This window comes from Sarcophilus harrisii, chromosome 3 (assembly GCF_902635505.1).
Source record: "Sarcophilus harrisii chromosome 3, mSarHar1.11, whole genome shotgun sequence".
Classification (NCBI taxonomy): Eukaryota; Metazoa; Chordata; class Mammalia; order Dasyuromorphia; family Dasyuridae; genus Sarcophilus; species Sarcophilus harrisii.
In genome coordinates this window covers 483,359,496-483,377,488 of record NC_045428.1, presented here as the reverse complement: position 1 = coordinate 483,377,488, position 17,993 = coordinate 483,359,496, and the positions used below count along the sequence as shown (strand labels likewise).

General features: G+C 32.8%; 1 protein-coding gene across 3 annotated transcripts in view; it reads right to left on the bottom strand.

Moving 5' to 3' along the window:
• Positions 1–250: 250 nt before the first annotated feature.
• ELMOD1 (ELMO domain containing 1) overlaps positions 251–17,993 on the bottom strand; it is a 72,929-nt gene continuing 55,186 nt past the window's right edge. For 2 of the 3 annotated variants that reach the window (XM_012545045.2, XM_031961093.1), the window contains exons 7-12: positions 14,795–14,928; positions 11,707–11,775; positions 11,106–11,129; positions 7,941–7,991; positions 7,082–7,215; positions 251–1,701 (exon numbers count right to left, since the gene is read on the bottom strand). In XM_012545045.2, the coding sequence (XP_012400499.2) occupies positions 1,529–1,701; positions 7,082–7,215; positions 7,941–7,991; positions 11,106–11,129; positions 11,707–11,775; positions 14,795–14,928 (585 nt within the window). In that variant the 3' untranslated portion in view covers positions 251–1,528. The remainder of the gene's footprint in view (positions 1,702–7,081; positions 7,216–7,940; positions 7,992–11,105; positions 11,130–11,706; positions 11,776–14,794; positions 14,929–17,993) is intronic. The other variant, XM_031961094.1, reaches the window with a different exon arrangement.

The window sequence follows — 17,993 nt, the reverse complement described above, 5'->3', positions numbered from 1 at the left end:
GTATTAAGAAAAATAGACTGAATTCCATTCTTTCATTAAAACATCAATTGGCGTGGGTCGTAGTTGGAACAAAGAACTCTCTCTGAAAAGACATTTTTCCTCTGAAACAAAACAAAGAAATTTTATCTCTGAGCAAAACTATATGATATATAGTCAACTCCAAGTTTCCTTCCTATGAAACCCTCACCCACTCGCCCAGATGCATATCTAAAAATTCTGTGTGAACAAATGAATAAAAAACAAATCCACTAAGTTCTCTTTTAGAATGACATGTAATTTATTTATATGACTGACAATTACTTGGTCAGTATTCAAAAGTAATTTTCATATGCCAGTGATAACACAAACTTCTAATAATACTAAAATTAATAGAAGGTATAAAATACCATGGGTATTAAATACCATGGTAAACATCAATTGACAGACTACATTCATCATTCCAAACTAAATGGGGAAGAGAGAGGGGCGGGGTATTTTAAAAAATGGTTTTATTTCCCTCCTCCTCTTTTTAATTGTTACCATTTCAGGATTTGTTTTTTCCCTCTTTTAAGTAACATCCCATAATAGAGGATTAAAATTTTAATTTAAAGCAAAAATTGCAGAAGGGAATCTTTTAGGTTTCTCTTTTGCCACCAGTTTTTACACACAATATTCATGCATGCTTCCTCCCGACACACACAGTAAGCTGTCCCATTCAGCACTCAATTCCCCAAACACAAGAGTTTGGATCAGAACCAGGCTGTAGACTAAGCCTAAGTGTCAATAGGAGTCAGGCAGTGGAAAAATCCTTTGGAAGGGATACATCTTCTGTTAGTGTTCAGGCATCACAGATGGATTTAGGCCCCACAGCCAATTCAGTAATAGGAGTAAGATAATTTGATATTTAGATGGCTAGGATGGATCATGACTAGGAGACATCACAATGGAATTCTGCCCTCTTTTGAATGAGTAGCCCCTACAAAAGCTTGCATCTGGTAAGCCTCATTACATATTCATGAAGCACAACTATGCTTGCAAGGAAAAGTTTGGCTTATCATGTGTCTGTTTGCATTACATTAAAGTGATATACTTCATTGGAATGAGGCCCAAGCACTGACTTGGCTTGGAATGCCAATAGCAGCAGTCAAAAAAAAAATATCAATAAGTTAAGAGTCTTTCACAGTACAAGATTCAGCTAGTTATTTCACATATACAAAACACAGCTATAGAGAAATACAATTCTTTGATAATGAATTATGAGGGGGGGGGAATAATCTAAAAAAATAGAAAAAACTCTCTTCATACCTGGATGTCAAGATGTAACACTGCAAATTGCCACAATATGAGCACAATTTGATGGCAGATCCCCCAGAAATAGTATCTGGGCATCTGATACATATAATAACTAAAATAGATAAAAAATACTGCACCAAATAGCATGCAAACAATTGCCATGGTCATTCAGTATGGGAGTTGTGACTTAAGCAGAGCTCTAACACAATAAGTGAGGCAGTGTTCCAGTGTTTTCCAGTAGAATAATAGTGATTGATTACATATTGATTAAACCTTCTGAGGCAGCAAAATGGGGGCATAATGCCATGTTTGGATTCTGCAGCTGTTTTAAGATTCTCTTGCGGAATTTTTCCCGCACACGATTAAACTCCATTATGTCCATGGGATCCTCTTCAATCCAAAACTTATGAAATTCATGCATCAAATAACCTGAGAGAGAGAAAATAATGTTAAGAAAATAGGAAAAAAATCTCCTCATTAATCTCTAATTTAAAATCATCTTGTTTGGCAGAGAAGAGGGATAAAACTACAATGACACATTATTTTTTTCCTAGAATGGAACTTATTTGTACAAGAGATACCAAGGAATATCCCAAGAAATAAAGTTACTGTTGGACGGACAGATAATAGATCCATGAATTCCTTGGTATGAGTATTCCCCTTCTATCATGCCTACGTATATTATACAGGTCTTATCTATGGGTTTCTTATAAATTCTCTAAAAAAAATTCTACTAAATCTATTGACAGTCTTTTATTTAAAAAAAATTTCATGGATATCAAATCCAATTTTATGAACCCTTAAACATATCTGTGGTGTCATAGATGCAGACATTTCCTCCAAAAGTGGACAAGAAGCCACCATAATCCATCTTTGATTTACGAGAGATGGCTAAATGACTACTTCTTTTATTATTCACTAGACATAATTAATAAAATGATTAATTACCCAGAAATTATATCTCTTGAATTTTCAATTTGTCACCTATTTATAGATGATTTAAAAACTGTGATTCTTAGCCTTGTCAATCCCCTTTACTGATATTCTGCCATGTTGTTGAGATTATGTTCAAAGCCTTCACAGTGTTCCATTGACATAGCCAATGAGAACTCAGAGTAAACTTCTTGACAGGAGACAGTAATTTATGAAGGCCTTTAAACACAATTATTTAAAATGTAGGTTTCCTAAAAAATAATTAAATGTTGCATTTATGAGAGGTTGTAAAATTATGATGATTTCTTTTATAATAGGAGACATAATTTTTGTTAGCTTTGGACTATGGATTATATTTAGAATAACTTTTGAAGGACCAAAAACTCTATTTTGCTTTTTTCCTTCTAATTAAATTAACATAATAGTCTAATTTTTCAAAATTATTCAGTTTCTTTCTTGACATCTGCTTGATTGAATTTTTATCTGTCCAAGCATAATTTAAAATTTCAATATGACAATATATTAAAAGATAAGAAAGCTACTTCTATTATGAACAGTTCAGAGTAATCCTTAAGAAACATACAATTGTTAGCAAGACATCCATGATAAAGCATCATTTGTTCATTGTCAATTACCCTTTTGATCCAAACAATTTACTTATAAAATCATGACCTATATTAGAAAAACCTCTTAGAAGAATACATTATAAATACTTAATAAAAAAGCCCTTTCATTTTATTCCTTTTTAAATTTAAAACTCATATATGGGTAGTTAAAATAAAGGTAAAGTCATATTACTTAGTAAATTTACAGAATATTGAGCTAATTTTAACCATTCCAGAAATTTTCATTTTAAGAAATGATCCTAGCTAGTGCTTCGAAGAAGTCATAAAGATGCAAAGGACACAAAGACCATATTCTAATGAATTTGTTCTTAAGTGTAGTCTGTGGGTCTTTAAGGGATCCCTTTCAGGGGTGTCTCTGAGGTCAAAATTATTTAAAAAATAATGATGTTTTAATTTCCAACTTGTATAATATTGATAGAAATTGCCAACATAAACAAAAGTTCTTTGGAGAAGTTCTTCATAATTTTAATGTGTGTAAAGTGGTCTTAAAATAAAAAAGTATGAGAACTACTGCTTTAGTGGTTCTCTTTAATGAAACCCTAGCTCATACAATTTTAACCATTCTGGAAAGTCTTCCATATAGTTCCTGAGACTGCCTGTTTGCTGTCCAGTGATAAGCCTTAAAAACTAGGAAGGTGAAGAATTCTTTGTGTGTTGAGATCCATGAAACAAAACTTAAATACACACACAGAGTATACGCATATGTATGTGTGTACACATGTATCTTTACATATGTTTAATTTGTTTGTATGTATACATGATATGTATATAAAATATTACTGAATGAAGTGAACCATACCATTATGGACACCATCACCAAAAAAACAGAACACTTAAAGGAGTGATAATTCACAACTCTTCTTTGAAGAGACAAAGAAGTTGGGTTTATCATGTGCCCAAAGGCAAAAAAAAAAAATTAAAAATTGGGCAGGGGATTTGGACCCGTGATTAAATTAATGCAGTGAAAAATATTGATTTCATCTTCTAAGGTAAATCTGTACTTGCTCAACAATTTATAGTCTTGGATAGTCTAAAGCATCAAGAGGTTGTGAGTGACCTGCCAATAAGCATCAGAGGTAGAATTTGAACTCTCATCTTCTTGATACTGAGGCTTCCATTATGTCATAGTCTCTCAACAACAGCATAGGATTTATAGATAGAAGGGCTGTTAAAGGCCAATCTAATCTTATCACCTTCATTTTATAGAGGAGGGAACTAAGACTTAGGTTAAGTAATCCAATATCATACAGAATCATTAAATCATAGATCCAGGGCTGGAACAAGCCTCAGAATCCAGCTAGCTTAATTCACCCATTTTATAGAGAAGGAAACTGAAGCTCCCAGACAGTGACTTTCCCAATGTCACATAGGTAATAAGAGACAAGAAGTAGGAGGTGGGAGGCATTAGCATCTGAACTCCGGTCTTAAGCCTCTAGACTCAAAACTCTTTCCACTTTAACATACATCATTTCACACAATGTTTATAAAGTACAAGATGAGTCCAAATGAGAAGTCCACATGAAGTAATTACAGGTCATGCAACAATGTTTATTGATTATAAAGAGATCAAAAAATTCTATGAAGAAAAGATCCTCTAAAATAAGCCAAAGTATATACATTGATAAAATAATAATACCCATCATTCATATAGAGCTTACCACAAGCCAGTGAATGAGCTAAACTCTTTATTCATTTTCTCGCTTGATTCTCACAGGAACCCTGGGAGGTAGGTAATATTATTACTCCCATTTTATATTGAAGGGAATTGAGGCAAAAGTGGTTTAATGACATTAGCACACAGCTAATAAATGTCTGAGGCTGGATTTGAATTCAGGTCATTCTGACTCCAGACCCAATCAACTGTTATTAACTGTGCCACATAGCTTCCTTACTTTAGTGAATAGGTAGACACAGAAAAGAAATTTTAAAAATTCAGAAAATATACTTTAAGATTAAGAAATGCAATAGGCTAATGGATTTTAGACAATTTAGTAAACATTTTCAAACATTATGGACATGGAAATGAAGAGGATAGGAGGGGAAAGCAAATCTGCAGAAAAACTAAGCCAGACCATCAAAAAAGCATTTACAGATAAAGGTGGATGACAACAGGTGAAAAATTGAGCAGGTTTATAAGCAGGGTTATAACAAAGTATTTCCATTACTGATAACAACAATATTGAAGCCCTAATATCTCAGTCTCTGATGTACTAAATAAATATGGAGAAATGTCACCAAAGAAGTTGAAGATGGAAAAAGTAAGGGACTCCACTAAGTAAAGACAGAAGAATTTCATGTTAGTGATTGCACAATTTTGACAACAATTAGGGATTAAATTTCAATATATTAAAAACAAAGCAAGAGCATAAATGATTGGAAAAAATGCATAGGCGACATTATCATCTGCCACCAAAAAGCCTGAGAGCATAAATAAGTATGGATCTTTATGTCTGCCTTCTCATCAATGTCAAACCTTTGTAAGAATTATCTGCACAAATCTTGATGACATCCATAGTGGAAACATGAGAATAGAAGAAGTAGAAATTCACATATAATCTGTAGTAGATCCTTGTATACATTTTTTCAACCACACAACTGAATGATTATAAGAGGAGTCCAGTAAAATCATGCTATTTTAAAAATTAGACTCAGCAGCACAAAACATAGCCTTAAAAGTTTTTCTCCAAAAAAGAACATCCCATGTATACATTAAGATCATATGAGGTTCCCTGATATATGCAGCGATGATTATGTTCAGTGATCTTGTGATGACCAATGTTAACTGAGGAAAATTTTAATACCAATAATATTCCAGTAATTCTATGAAGCTGTGAATTAGAGATGCCATACATATTCTCTAAAGAATAAAAATTTGCGGTGATTTGAAGGGCAATGGAGAAATGCGTGGTAAGTATAAGAAAGCCATGCCATATAACAACTGAGGATTTGTCTGTGAGAGAAAGAGTAAAAGATATCTATGGAACACATGAATGAAAACAAAGTGAGCTAATTATATACTAGTTGGGCAGGAGAGAAAAATCTTTGAATAAAGGCACTAATTTTACTAAAATAGTTATTAAATTATTTGTTTCTAAACTCTTGCCATGGTTTTAGTAAGAACTTTGATAAACTGGAGAGCACTCCAGAGAAGTGGAGAATGGCAATCAGGAAAGAGAACGTCCTTAAGATAGAGACTCAACTGAAAGAACTTTGAGGGACATAATATGTGTCCAAAATTTTGAAAGGATATTACATGAAAGGAGGATTTCTTGTTTTGTTTGTTCTTACTGTAAAGGAAGAAGTGAGAACACTGCTAGAGGTTGTAAAGAGGCAGAATGGAGCTGAATATAAAGAAAAATTTTCTAGCAATTAGAGTTTCTAAAATCAAAATGCTCTATTTAGGGAGTTAGATGGGATGCCCAAACTAAAGGTCTTCAAGCAAACTGAATAAGAACTTGTAGAGGATGATTTGTAAGAGATTCTTATTAAAATATGGGGTGAAATAAAAGATTGCTGAAATACCTTCCAACTTTAAGATTCTGCCATGCTGCGACCACACATCTCTAGTCCAGATAAAGCACAAAATATAGGTGGATGACTAATCTCAGGAAGGCAGAATCTCAAACTTTCTATGATCTGAACGTAAGATTTCCCCCCAAGAATGAGCATGAAGACTAATAAAGAAAAACTGGATTTTTTGGTTATTGTTTAGTTGTTTTTTTTTTTTTTTCAGTCAAGTCTGACTTTTCCTGACCCCATTTGGGGTTTTCTTCTCCAGCTTATTTTATACCTGAAGAAACTGAGGCAAAGGGGATTAAGTGACTATCTGGAGCTGGTATTTTTTAAAATGCCTTTAGACCAAAAGTTCTTAACCTGGGGTCTATGGAATTAGTTTTTAAAATATTTTAATAACTACTTCAATATAATTGCTTTCATTTGAAATCCTATGTATTCGAAATTTATTCATTTAAAAGCAGTAATCTGAGAAGGAGTTCATATTCTTCACCAACCTCCCAAACAGTTACAAAATAGAAGTTCTTAAATTTTTTCTCTTTCTATTTAAGAATAAGAAAAGAAAATTGAAAACCAGAGACAATTGAAAAAATCTAATATTCCTATTTGGATGCTATTCTCTCTTTGGAAGTCCACAGTATTAAACGGCTTGGAGGCTAGTCCTTGACAATTTAAGCAATAAGCTCAAATAAAATAGCAGCCAACATTAATAAGCAATATTACAAAAGTCAACTTACAGAAAGTTTGCTGGAAGTGAGACAAGGTTGGGGCTTCAGGTGCAACATTGTAGAAATGAGTTTTCAGAGCACCGCTTACCAGCAGGTTATAGGCCAGGTCAGTAATATTAATGCCCACAATGGCAAAAGAGTACCTGTAAAAAGCCAGTCACACTATTTACTGTACATTAAATATTGGGGCTTAGCACATCAGAAATGGGTAGCATGATTTTTTTTTCCCTTTAAAGGCAATATAGTTAAATTTATTTCTCAGGTGGACAGATTCCCTCCTTTTGCAAACACTACAGTTTAACAAATATATCTTGTTCCAACATGCCTGCTGAGGACATATTATTGCTGCTTGGTCTCTATCCATTGAAACTGAAAGAAAATTAGCTTTAAGACCCTCAAATATTCCATGGCTATATCAATGCTACACAAGACTAAAAACTTCCCCTTCAGGAATAACTTTGGAGTTAAGGACCACTCCAAAGTCATTGTAATCAAAGTCAAATAGCCTGGCAAGCTCTTGAAATGAATTTTACTAGTAGCCCACTATGTTATTTACTATTAACCTAGCATTTAATTTATGCAAATTTAAAAAGGGGCTTTTAAAAATAATTAATATACATTTACAACTTTCTATATTTTTCTACCTAGGTAAAGGATAAGTACAATATGCAACTAAAATGTTTTCAAAACCTTTAAATGGATTTTTGTACTTCACTTAGCTTCTAAGGACTAGGATTTGATTATGAACTTCTTTTTTTGCTTTCTATAGTCCCTAGTATAATGCCTTATACATAGTAGATTCTCAAAAAATTACCACATGGTTCCAGTCCCTTAAACTTTCAATTTTTGTACAAAATTACAAACTTACCCAATTGCTTTATCCAACCTTTTCTTTTCCCATTCTGCTTTGCTGAATTTGCTGAAAAATTAAGTTTTCTGTAATTGATATATGCCATTTTCTATTTTTCTTCACATTAAAATGTTAACCAAAATACTTTTATGGCATCTGTAACCCAACTTTGAAATATTTCATTTTCCCTTTGTAATTGAATATACTTTAAAATTCATGATTAATTTCTGTGGAAATCTATGCAATGCGATACTTTTCACACTTCCAACACAGACACTGAATTCATTCTAGTGTGGGATAAAAATAAACCAATACTGATGTTTACCTATTAAGGTATTTTCTCAGATAACAATTTGTTCCATAGCATCTAGTAGGGTTCTTGGCACACAATAGGCACTCAACAAATGATTGGTGGCTTAAATTGAATTATTGTAGCTGAACAAAATAATGTTCATATCTTTCACTTAACATTGAGAGCATGGAGTTGGTACTGTTTCCTGAAATGATGCAAAGTTTCAACAGAACTGTTATTTCACTGATGTGGGCATTCCTTCAACTAATACTCCCTTATGCCTTAATACATGTGTTCATGAATTGCTTTGTCCAAAAAATTCATTACCTATCAACTTTCCTTCAGCTGATAATGAATCTTTTTGGACTTAACTTGATTGGATGAAAGGCATGTAGCCAAACACTGGGAATATACTCTCAAGAATAATGGAATCATTGATTAGAGCTGGAAGGGCCCACTAGAAATGATCTAATACAAACTTGTGGTTTTATAAATAAGGAAATTGAGGACTAAAGAGTTTTAAGTGATTCATTCAGGGTTTATTCCAAATCCAGCCTTTTTTCTAGTCATTGTAAAGCCTTTCTCTTAAGGTCTGCCTCAGTCTGCATTCATCTGGCTCTGTGACCCCAGGGTCTTCTCTCTCACAATGAGACATTAGAAGTTGTTAGCATAGTCTTTTAAACATGCTGTATTTTTTTCAGAACAATCCACACACAAACACACACACACACATGCCCTTCCCATATACACACCCACATAGATAATATATTCACATAAACTACACACACACATAAAGTATTGCAAGCACAAAGCAGTACTATCATACTCTCAAGTAGTGAGTAAAGCAATATTTTGCCACTCTACCTTAATGTATTCACTTTCTATTCCTGTGAGCGAACTGCTAACTACAATTTAAAATAAATTTATAACATGTGTCAAAACATGCTATAGCTTTTCAGAACACAAGCAACTACATCGTAAACAGAAAATGAGCAAAGGAAGCTCCTTCTAAATTAAATTTAAAAAATAAGATAAATTTTGGCTGAAATTTAGAAAAGCATCTTGGGTAAAAGTTCGTATATGTGATTTCCTTCCTTTGTGGCAAAATCATAAAAATAACCAATGTGGCCCCTACCATACTTATCAAACTGAAGTTGTGTTAACACTAGGAAAACAAGAAAAGATCATTTACCAAGCAGAGAAAATCCATTGTATGACTTTTAAGATGCCATAAATCAAACATGAGGGTCAGACAGGAAGAACATCTTTTGATTTCTTTCATCCTATTCAGACACTAGTGAAACAATGGCTAGGAGGAAAATTTTCTCTTGAAGGACATAAATCTATTATTCTTGCTTCTCAAGTTTCTTGCATCTGAGTGATGCAAGCAAATAGAGCAGGCTTGTACTATGCCTACTTACTAAAGACCACATGTATTCAAAGCAATATTTTTTTCATGGCTAGGCTATTGTCTCTGTCCAAAACCCTCACAGTTTGGGACTTGACACTAATTGTGTTGACAGTTTAGATACCCTTACTCCCATTGTTAACAAAAGAATAGTGACTCTTAAAGGGCTATCTTCTATTTTTGAATCAGGTCATATTTAGCAATGTTTTCACAATCCATATATTATTTCACCTTTAAGATTTCTCTAACAATTGAGGATCAGAGGAAAGAGATTTTGACTAAAATATATGTATGGGTATAGCAACAGCCTATTGCAGCCTTAGGTAACACAATTTAGGATGCCTTGCTTTGGGAATGACTTACATAAAGGAAGAAAAAAACAAAGAGCTTGTTTAAAAACATGAATAATGCATTTCCATTATCCCCCCCAGAACAAACCATAAGAGGTTCTTCATTTTCTGTCAGATGCTCCCTTTGGCAATGCCAGCCATGTGCTCACAGAGCACATCCCTAATTAGTTTTATCATTGGGTGATTTAGAATCCTTCTGTACCAATAACATGCAATGTAGAATACATTCTATAGGAGTGATTAGATATTGGTCACATGAGGTTAAGCGATAGCTATATTTTTGTAGTGCTTTTTTTTTTTTTTTTTTCAAAAGGGAGTAGAAAAGAAAGAAAGCAATTCTCTTTGGCATATTTTACTTGTGAAGTGCCATATAATTTAACAAACCCTAGCCAGTTAGATCCATTAGTCAGACTCAGACTAAAATAAGTATCATATTGAGGAAATAAAAATACTCTATCTATGCACTTTCAGGGGAAAATGCTATAGTATAATTTGACTTTGTTTAACAAACACATTAATTAACAAACTAACTTCTTTAAGAGGTAGAGCAGAAAAAAATGGGTAATTTTGTGGCCATAAAACAATGGAGCTTCTTTTAAATGCAGTGACCAGTATCTATAACCACTATCTAGTCTCTATATTACTGGTAGTAATTTTGATGAATATGAAACAGATTCAGTTTGGCAAATGCTTGAATAGGAGAATTCTCTAGGGAAGGCAGATACATTTAAAGGGTTACATTTTTCTCATCTCTCCAATCTCTCTTACCCTGCCCCCCAACCACATATAACTTTCAGAATTTATTCATTATTTTGGGTTTGATCATGGCCACAAATGGTGGAATTTTCAATGTTCTAGGGAAGATTTTAAAAAATGTTATCTTTCATTTTGAATTAAGATTCTGTAAAATATCTATGACATATTTTCTGCCAGTCCCTTGAATTTCATCCTAAGAAAGCTTGCCAAATATGCTAAGATGAAGCCCAAGATAAATGATATGTTAAAACAAGCAATTTGGAACTGCTTGCTTTTGTTAAGATTTTTAATCAGACAATTTTAAAAAAATCTTGCTTTAGATAAAATTTCTAGAAATGAGATAAAGTAAATATAACTTAAAATTCAAAGAAAAATACCTTATTTCTTCTTTAGTGACCTCCCTTTATGTGTACAAGAAAAGAAAATTTTTAAAGGGTAAATTAAAAAAAGTACAAATGAACTGAAAACCAGAATATGAAATAAAATGAAAGCAAGCAAACTTAAGAATCTCTGCCCCTCTTTTCATTATCACTACTCTCCCAACCATTCTACTCTTTTTGCTATCTCTATTGCTTTTCTTGTCAACCTCTAGGTTATCTTCCATGACAATTTGGAATACTATGAGTATTTCTAATTCCTTCCCTCTTTCAGAAGGTGCTATAGAAGCTCTGGATTATTACAAAAGAGTGTCTACAATTTACCCAGTTTATTTGAAATTGGTCTTCAATGTTATTTCTGTCTAGTTTTAGACCTATCCCAATCCCACTCATAGAGCCAGTCACTTCTATGGTTTTTGTGGATGTGGATGAGCCACAGGCACCTACATACAGCATCTACTTCTAGCTCTAGACAAATTTGCAATTTCAATCCGTGAAATATTTCTTAACCAATTTAGTCAAATGTACAAGCCACACAAGAACAGAAGTTTATGGTCAAACAATTACATCAATTCTAGGAATCTTAGACCTTAAGAATCACCTGTATTTTGGATGAAGGGAATCGGAGAGCACCTGTTGAGCTGTAACCACGTCCCATTCAGCAAAATACCTGTTGTTGAAGAAAAATATTGAATGAATGTGCACTTCATATATTTCAAGGACAATTTTAGTGATTGATGTTGGCACAAGAGCTTCACCCACTTTAGCTTCTTTAAAAGCAGTTTTTCAGGAAACAATGATAATTTTACCTTTAAACACAGTATTAGAATAGGTATGCTAGTTGGGCTCTGTAGATTTAGCAATGTTTCTAGTATCTTGAAAAATATTGTTATTCCTTAGAGGTGAAAGGTAATGCATTCTTCTCAGGTTTATGAATTAGACCAAGGGAGGAAGGACTAAGTTGGGTTTCATGTGATCCATATTCTATATTCAAATTTCATTCTGTGACTGAATCACCAAGTAATCTTCTCTTTTTGAATCTTAGATTTGAAAAATCCTGGGAGGTTTTCTTGAAGAAAACACACTGATCATTTGAACTTTGGAACAAAAGTGGAAAAGAATTACAAACATTTGAAAATATAATATACTTTGTGATGAGTGATATTGTTTCATCACTTCATCATTTAGTTCACACAAATAAGTGAAATGCTTTCAAACTTCTAAAATTCAAAATAAATGTTTCATAAACATATTTTAAAAACAAAATATTATGTAATATTTAATTTTGTGTGCTCTATAACTATGTCTTTATTTAATTAGGGTAGGAAAGAGATGAATATTTTAATATTTTACACATAGATATATATTTCTTACTATAGAGATTTATATTATACCTTTCTGACAGAGAGATTTTGTGTCTATTTAATATCTGGTATCATGTGCATATTTAGCCAAATGAAAAAGGTAAAAAATATTTTTGAGTTTTCTAACAGCTGGAAATTATTTCAACATTAAAGTTCAGAGGGTTTGATTAAGAGACTTAGCCAGAATGAGGGAGTTTGTTTTGCATATCTATACATATTTGTAATGCCTTTTTCTTGCCTTCTAAAAGGAAGAAGGAATTGAAAATAAAATAATATTGCCTTAATTAAAGAAAAAAGCTATAGCCAAATGCTATATTGCTTTTCTTTCAGATAATGAAGAAAAGGGGCTGGTGACAGAAAATTATGAAATATAACTAGTTACAACTCAGAACTAGGCTTAGAAGATAATCATCAAGTAGCACTAAATGTTTTCTCCGTTCTCCCACCTCTGGCCGGTAGACCTGAAATTTTTTGTTTGTTTTTGATGTTCTTGGGGAGCAGTATAGTAATGATAGTCCTGACCACCAGGGGATGCCATACAGAATACCAGCGATTGTCTCTTAGCAACTGATGTTTACATGTAGGAGGAAAGGAGGCTGGATATGTAACTTTTTTTTTTTTTTAATTTTATTTAATTTTATTATTATAGTAACTTTTTATTGACAGAATCCATGCCAGGGTAATTTTTTTTTTTTACAACATTATCCCTTGCACTCACTTCTGTTCCGATTTTTCCCTCCCACCCTCCACCCCCTCCCCTATATGGCAAGCAGTCCTATATATGTTGAATATGTCCTAGTATTGGATATGTAACTTTAGGCAATTTCATTCCACTGGATTCCTGGAAGGGCCATATTCTAGGGAGGATCACAGTCTGCATATCTGGGTTTTAGTAGACCACAATCTGGGGTTTTCCTGGTAGGATTCCTGGTAAGATAAGAGAATGGATAAAAGGATTCTTTCTTCCCAGTTTAGGTATTAGCCAGGGTTCCCCGCCTTGTCCCTTGGGCCAGACATCTCTCCTGAGTCCCAGCAATGAATGCTAGTTCTATATAACCATAATAATAAACAATGTCAACTTATACTTTATATCGCTTTAGATATATTATCTCACATTAGAATACCACAACCACCATTTTATACCAATTACATGAATTCTACAGATGGCAAAATAGAGAAGGAAACAGGTGATCCTCAGAGAAATGAAATAATTTGTTCTGGCCACACAACTAGTTATGAAAGAGCATGTACAGAAATAGCACCATAGTTAAAAAATGAAATTGGCCTCATTTACCAGTGATCTAAATGAATAATAGTATTGGTTATGTCTAAGTCTCCATTTTGCAACTTCCCTGGGAAATTAACCTTAATAAGTAGATCTGATTATTTTGCAATTTTGGCTTATGGGACTGTAGATATGCAGGCACAATCTGAGTGTGATTTATATTTGGTGCTAAGGTTTGGCTGCTGTTTGGCTTATGCTTTGATTTTTGAATCTTAAAGTGTTAAAAAACCCAAATTGTTACCTTGGTAAAATATATTTTTTTATTTTACTTTTCTAACTCCTTTGTTTCTTGTTTGCTTTTCTTATTATATTATAATCTGTTGTAAACAATTTACAACATGATTTAAAGTCTTTCAAGTACACATTATAAAAAAGCTCAGAATGAAAAAGATTTTATTAAAAAATAAAAAATGCAGGGGACAGCTAGGTGATGCAGTAGATAGAGCACCAGCCCTGAAGTCAGGAGGATCTGAGTTCAAATATGGTCTCAGACACTTAATACTTCCTAGCTGTGTGACCTTGGGCAAGTCATTTAACTCCAATTGCCTCAGGGGAAAAAATAATAATAAATGCAAGTCCATTTTCTAAAACTCAGAAACACTTTTGGGATTGAGTCTCACAGGTATCTACTCATCATATAGGGAACTGAACACTAGTCTGGAAATCAGGAACCTTGTGTTCTAATCTCAGTTTTGTCAATAACTAACTGTGGGAACCTAGGTAGATCAATTGATTTCTAATGATTTTAGTTTTTTGAAAAATGAAAAGGTTGGACCAAATAATTTCTAAGACTTCCACTAAGATTCAGTGAATTTAAAAGAATCATATAGGATATGCAACAATAAAGATAAAAAAGATAAGTGAATTTTATAATTAAGACTAACATCTAAATGTTTCCCCATGTGTTAGCCAAGAAACACTTTGAAATTGTATTAAAGAGAACTTGAACTACTCAAGTTTGCTCAAGTAAATATTTTAAAAAATAGAATAGTGGTTCTGTCATTTTTCTTTTAAATACAGCTGACCTTCTGCATACTTACTCCAAATTATACAGTCCCAGAAGTCCCATCCCTCGAAAATCTGTTTTAGGATCGTCACCTTGGAAACCAATTTCACACCACTGCTTAGAAATCCGAGCTTCCAGAGGAGTATCAGGCTTTAAGAATTTCCATAACTGGAGATGAGAGACCAATATAACTTGTTAATGAATATATGTAACATATACTTTGAGAAAAAATTTCAAGGTCTTAAACCTTCTGTATTGAGATTTAAAAAAAACTGTATTAAGAAGAATGGCTGATTATATTCTTCTTGAGAAGAATTACTTTTAGTTATTTATATTACTGAGAAAGCAGGTTAGGGTAGGAGACTTGTAAGCATGGATAACTGATATCAATAGATCATCTTCAAAACTCTCTTTAGTCAGTAGTTAAAAGCTCTTAAACTAAACCTATTAATAGAGTTGTTAATAAAATGAGAAAAAGAAATAACTTGATTTTTAGTAATTTGGGAAAGGTCAAAGAGTTAAAGGACAAGAAGAGAGGTATGTGTAATGAATAGTTCTTAAATTATATACTTGCTCTCTCACATAGTCAAGTGCTGTTGAAACAGTGATAATTACTCATATTTATGTTAATAAAAAATAAACTCCAAGAGGAAATATCACTTTAAATGATTCAAAATTAACTCCAATAAGAAATGTCACTTAAAATATGATTCTTTTCATAGTCTTATAGAATAGATCCTATTTTCCTCTTGTTTCCCCTTTCTTTTAAGTTTGAAAATGTTATCACATTTACAATGAAATAATTACAACAATGTACAAAAGGTCAAAAGAAAAAATAGGAAAAATCAATGATCATTACTTTGAAAGTCTTGATAATTCAAATTATCTTTGTCAATCAATGAAATCAAGCAATATAATATTCTTAACATATTATTAGTTGCCAACATAATAGACATAGGCACAATTGCCTATCACTCAAAGCTGAAGTGATGATATTTTAAAATTTGTCCAAATACAAATGAAGATTTTTCAAAGCAATCCTCTATCTGGTGCTCCAACTTTTCTAATTTTCTTTTTCCTCTTTGCTGATAAATCACCTAGACTACACCCCAACTATCTCAGTGTGACTGTTCCTCCAAGGTTCCATCCTAGGTCCTTTACTCTAATACACTGTCTTTCATTGATCTCATCAGTTCCCATGTGTTTAATGAGCTCCATGGTGATGATTCTCTGATCTATGTATCTAGCCTTTGTCTCTCCTTTGAGATTCAGCCTAGCATCATCAATTGCTTACTGCATATTTCAAACTGAATATCTAGGATATATCTTAAACAGAACTCATCATCTTTCCCTAAAACCCTTCTTTTACAGCCTTCCTTATTACTGTAGAAGACATTGCCATTTTTATAATCTCCTAGATTTGTAACATTGATGTTATTCTGGACTCATTATTCTTGACCCCATCTATCAATCAATATTAAGTGTCTATATCCAATTAGTTTTCAAATATTGTCATCTCAATCTACATAACTTCTGTCATATCCAAGCTCTTTGCCTTGCTCATTAACTACAACCTTAATTCAGGTCACCATCACTTGTCAACTAGATCATTGCAATGGCTTCCTAATTGGTCTCCTCTCCTTACATCTTTTCCTATGCTATTTCATCTTCCACACTGTTCCTAAGGTAAAGAGTGTATGTTTCATCATACTACTCACCTATTCATTCACCTCACTGGTTTTTCGTTGCTTCTATGATAAAGCATAAACTCTGTTTTACTTTGGCCTTTCTATATCCAGGGTCTATCTCAAGTGCTTGGTGCATAATATGTGCTTAATATATGCTTATTAAATAAACATTTTCCTTTCTACCATTTATTATTTCATAAATATTTCTGTCTGCCTCATTCCTATACCTCCTCCTTAGAAATAATTATCCATTTTCATGTTAAAATACAATTTCAAGCACAAACCTTGAAGACTTCAAGGATCTGTGTGTGGCAAGTCCCTCTATGCTCTATGATTTCCTTAACTGAGAGTAATTCATTCCCTTAAATCCAATCTGGTTATGAGCCTCTCTGAAGTTAGCTACTTTAATTTTTGAGTGATGACAGATATGACACTTTGACAAAACATCTGCTTTACCCAGGACTTGTGTTCTAATAGTGCACCTTTTGAGGGCCAAGATCACTGTCACAAGATAACATAAGAGATAGACTTTACATGGAGAAAGGTCAAGTAATTCAAATATCAATATCTTGATCAAGAGTTAAGTGCTACAAAATCCTGTACATGACATTTATGTGAATTAAAATATGGTTTTCAACTAATAAAAATTCAAATAAAAGCTTGTAAGTTGTCCCAGTTATTTTGGGATCTAATCCAAAGAATTCATCTAATATGATATTTTATCTTTATGCCATTAGATGGTAAATATAATGTTCCCAGAAAAATGGCAGAAATAAAAGGTATTTGAAATAAAATATGTTCAAAGCAAATTTTCCTGTGTTGGTATGAGAAAATACTTTTGAACCCTAGTTTCTCAATTACAATTTTACATAGTTTTTTACATTTATCAAAACAGAAATTAGATCTCATTTCAGTAAAACCCTTAGGGTAGATAATTATTGAATGTTGTTTTTGTTGTTCACTCATTTCATTTGTGTCTGACTCTGACCCCATTTGGGGTTTTCTTGGCAAAGATGCTGAAGTGATTTGTCATTATTGAATGTAGTCAGCAACTTTTGCTTCAATAAAAGTATTCTTAATTTCTCATCTATAAGTAACTAAGAGAACAAACTAATTGAACATCTTCATTGGGAAAATAAATTCAAACAGGAATGAAGAAAGTAAATAAGCTTCTTGTATTCAGTTTTCTCAGTTATATTAAATGTACTAATAGTCTAACCAATATTAAGATGATCTTTTCCTAAGGAATCAAATGCAGGAATTTCTTTTCTGCAGGTAGCTTGAATGTTAAAAACTATCTTTGCATGTATTTCAAAAATTAAAATTAATTTAAAAATATTATTAAAATTTTTTTAAAAATTTAAAAAAAATTGTAACTGGAAGGGACTTTGTAGATCCAACAAATTCCTGATTTACAAATCAGGAAGCTGAAGCCTAAAGAGGCTTACTAACATATTTAAGTTCATACAAGTAAAAAGTAGAAGATTTAGGATTTGAACCCTTGTCTTCTTGCCACTACCAACCAATTCAAGGTTCAGCAGAAAG